Source organism: Equus przewalskii, chromosome 11 (assembly GCF_037783145.1).
Source record: "Equus przewalskii isolate Varuska chromosome 11, EquPr2, whole genome shotgun sequence".
NCBI lineage: Eukaryota > Metazoa > Chordata > Mammalia > Perissodactyla > Equidae > Equus > Equus przewalskii.
The window spans coordinates 17,719,476-17,723,198 of NC_091841.1; the positions used below are offsets into that span (position 1 = coordinate 17,719,476).

Genomic DNA, 3,723 nt, shown 5'->3' on the forward strand with positions numbered 1-3,723 from the left:
AGCATTCATTGTTTTCCTAGACCTGAGTTTGTGGATCGAGGCTTGCAAGTCATAGGTAAGAAGTAGATCCCCATAGCTCAGAGGCCACAAACTGGACCCACAAACTAAGTCTAGGAAAAGAAAGATCATTCTATTCCTCTCTCTTCCTGTTCTCATATTGACCAGTACACGTGGACATTCACAAGAAACAGGAAACCACTATCATGACCCATAGTTTCTAGCTTTACTTAGTAAGTCAAAAGAGAATTACAGAAGGACATTTCTTAAAAAGTTCTATCCCCTAAAGATAGATAGTAAGAAGAATGGAATAAATTCAAGGAACTGAGGTGAGAGCATGTTTATACTGTTTACCATTATAAACAAGAGCACACTGGGGTTCCAGGGCATATGCGTTGGGAATTTTCACTTAGAGCAGTGCTCCTCAAAATCTAATGTGTTCACAAATCACCTAGAATTTGGTTAAAACAGAGACTTGAATATAGTAGATGTGAAGTGCAGAACGTGGTTCTACATTTCTAGCAACCTCCAAGGTAACACTTTTCCTGCCAGTCCATGGATCACACATTGAGTAACAAGGGCCTAGACTAATAAGTTCAGTTCATTTCTTCCCAGACTCAAGATTTTCAGCTGAGATATTTGAGACATATCCAGAGAGAACACCGAAACTCGTCATGAAAATGCAAAGACATCTGAGCTAAAGATTTACAATTAGGATTTTTTGGAAATTGGAGGCGGTGCCATCTTATCGACCATATTTCATCTGAGGACATTCTTCAAGGCCTGCTTTACATCTCTGTTCCACAGACTGTAGATGAACGGCTTAAGCACTGGGCTTACAAAAGTGTAGAAGACAGCTATTATTTCGGATTCCTCAATAGTCTTATATGTTGGTGATCTTACATACATGCAGAAGAGTGTTCCATAAAATAGTGTAACAGCCAATATGTGGGAACGACAGGTAGAGAATGCCTTGTGCCTTCCATATGCTGATTTGATTCGGAGGACAGCAGCAAAAATGAAGGCATAAGATACCAGGATGATGGTGAGGGAGTTGGAGAGGTTGAAGCCAGCTGATATGAGCATGGCATGCTCTTTGAAATAAGTATCAGAGCAAGAAAGCTTGATGAGTGGCAGGTCAGCACAATAGAAGTGGTTGATGACATTGGATCTGCAGAAGGTCAAGCGGAAGGTCAGGATGGCCTGGAACAGCCCATCTGAGAAGCCATAGACATAAGGAAATGTGGCCCAGCAGATGCAGACACGCCGGGACATTTTCACACTATAGCACAGAGGGTTGCATATGGCCACGTAGCGGTCATAGACCATTGCTGACAGCATGTAAAACTCAGTGAGGAGAAGTGCGATGAAAATATAACACTGTATAAAGCAGCCAGCAAAGGTGATGGTCTTCTTCTCTGATAAGAAATTAGTCAACATCTGTGGTGTTGCATTTGAGATGTAGCACAAGTCTACAAAGGCTAAATTAGCGAGGAAGAAGTACATGGGCGTGTAAAGACGAGAGTCCTGTCTGATTAACACCATCGTCCTCAGGTTGCCTAAGAGGGTGACAAGGTACACAACCAGACACAGCACAAAGAAGGGAGCCTGGAGTTCCGGACTATCCGTGAGCCCCAGGAGAATGAATTCTGTTACTGTACTGTCATTTTTGATGGACATTTTCTGAGAGCCTGTGCCTACACTTGAAATAAATGAAAATGAAGCAGACATGAAGGTACAAATAACATTACTGACTATTGAAATGATTTTTCTTCCTTGTCATTCAGATGAAAACTATCATAACCCCAACTTTGTACCTTTACTAAGCCATTATTTCAGCAGCCATTACATTGAATTGTTTTTATACATCTGTCTCTATGCCTACAGTTTTACCTCTAGCTGTACCTATACATAACCATACTTATACCTATTACCATATCCATATATACAACTATGGTACATATTCTCTTTTGCCTCTCAACTCTACTCAGTCTGTAATGCCTAGTTTAAAGGCCAGTTCTTTGTGAAACATCTCACTTCACTCCCATCATTCATGAGGTTGAATTAATCCCTTCCTGCTTTTTGCTTTAGTGCACTCTGTAAACCTCTAATTTATTCACAAGCACATTACATCACCATAGTGAATCTACTTTCTACTCATATGTTAGTTCTTCAGGGTCAGGCACAAAGTCCAGTTCATCATTATCTTGTGACTTCTAAGCATATATTTATATATTGATTTTAAAAAAGAAAAGAAAAAGTAGCGTAAGCATGAAAGATTAATTACTTGCAATGTTTTACTCATATCTGTGTCTCCACAGAGCTTTTCATGACATAATATCCTTAGGAGAATTAGTGCTTTGGAACTTCAGTGTACAAAGGAGTTGCTTGGGAAGCTTGTTAATCAAGAAAATTCACAGATCGTTTGTTTCAGAAAGTTTTATGTGGGATTCTGGGAACTTCATATTCAACAAGTACCCAGAAAATTTCAATGCAGATGTTCCCAGAATCACACTTTAAAAAGGCACAGTCACAGTAGTCCCATAAACATGTCAAATAAATGAACAAATGAATATTAAATCAAATAAAATCTTACACAGTTTTTGAGGACGATCTATGGCAATGATGTAATGTGTTGATAAAGAAAAGAAATAAATTTTGCATAGTCTGTATTTGTTATTAATCACAACTTGTGTCTATTAGAGCTATTCCAATCCCTATGGCTTTTCATCCCCTTCATTTCAGAGCTAGAGCTGAATCCCCTCTTCTTTGTCTTGAGATGCTTTTATTTTTTTCTCTCACACTTCATTTTTTTTAAAACCTCCACAATTCTTGTCTCATTTCAATAATGTGTCACTAGAACTTACTTTAGTATAAATTTTAGAAAGACAGTGACAAACACTCTTGGCACCTATATCTTCTTTGCCCAGAATTGTAAGTTCTTAATGAATAATGGTTGAATACACACTAATAATAGCTATTGATGACATACAATGATCTCTAACCATGAATCACCACTTTTTCCCATTTGTAAGTAGGATTAACAATATTAGTTCTGCCCCCCTCTCAAGTCAGGCTGACATAAAACTAGATATTCATAAACAAGTGTTTACTGATGCTCAGTGTATCATGTGATTAGGTACTACAGATGCAGAAAGGAACAAAACCTTCAAACCCCCTGCCTTTCTGGCATTCACATTGTAGTGGACAGATTCAGCTAGTAATGTAAGTAGGTAAATGGTATTTCAAATGGCACTATTATAGAGAAAAATAAAGAAGATGGAGTTTGGAGGAAAGGGTGTTCAAATTTTAAATAGTAACATCAAGGAAGAACTCATGAAGAGGTGAATTTTTAGCAACAAATTGAAGGAGGATGAGAACAAGCAATAAGCCTGTTTTAAGAAGGATGCTCTAGGAAGTATAAAGATCAGATGCAGAGACGTCATATGTGATCTTTCTGTGGAAGTGGTAGTGATACACGTGTGTAAAGAGTTCATGCAGAGAAGTGCAGAAAATCCAACTGAGATATTCCCTAAAATATGAATGTTTCACTTGATTGAAAGTCTGTTTCATCTCTACCTAAGACTTTCCTTCTAAGAATATCAGTGTCCTTCCCTGGAGAAGAGGAGTCAGGGGTTAGGTGCAGTCCTTTCAAGAAGTGTGTAGCAGGAAGTACTCCGCAACCAGGATATTTATTTATATGACAGCAGCAAAGTGACTTAGGAC

General features: G+C 38.4%; 1 protein-coding gene across 1 annotated transcript; it reads right to left on the reverse strand.

The window, feature by feature from the left end:
- Positions 1-756: 756 nt before the first annotated feature.
- On the reverse strand, positions 757-1,677 carry LOC103565024 (olfactory receptor 5M11-like). The gene has a single exon (XM_008540971.1). The coding sequence runs from the start codon at positions 1,675-1,677 to the stop codon at positions 757-759; it is 921 nt and encodes a 306-aa protein (XP_008539193.1).
- Positions 1,678-3,723: the final 2,046 nt, after the last annotated feature.

Bases quoted from the DNA above. Each gene is read 5' to 3' on its own strand.
- LOC103565024 (XM_008540971.1), bottom strand. From the start codon at position 1,677: ATGTCCATCAAAAATGACAGTACAGTAACAGAATTCATTCTCCTGGGG.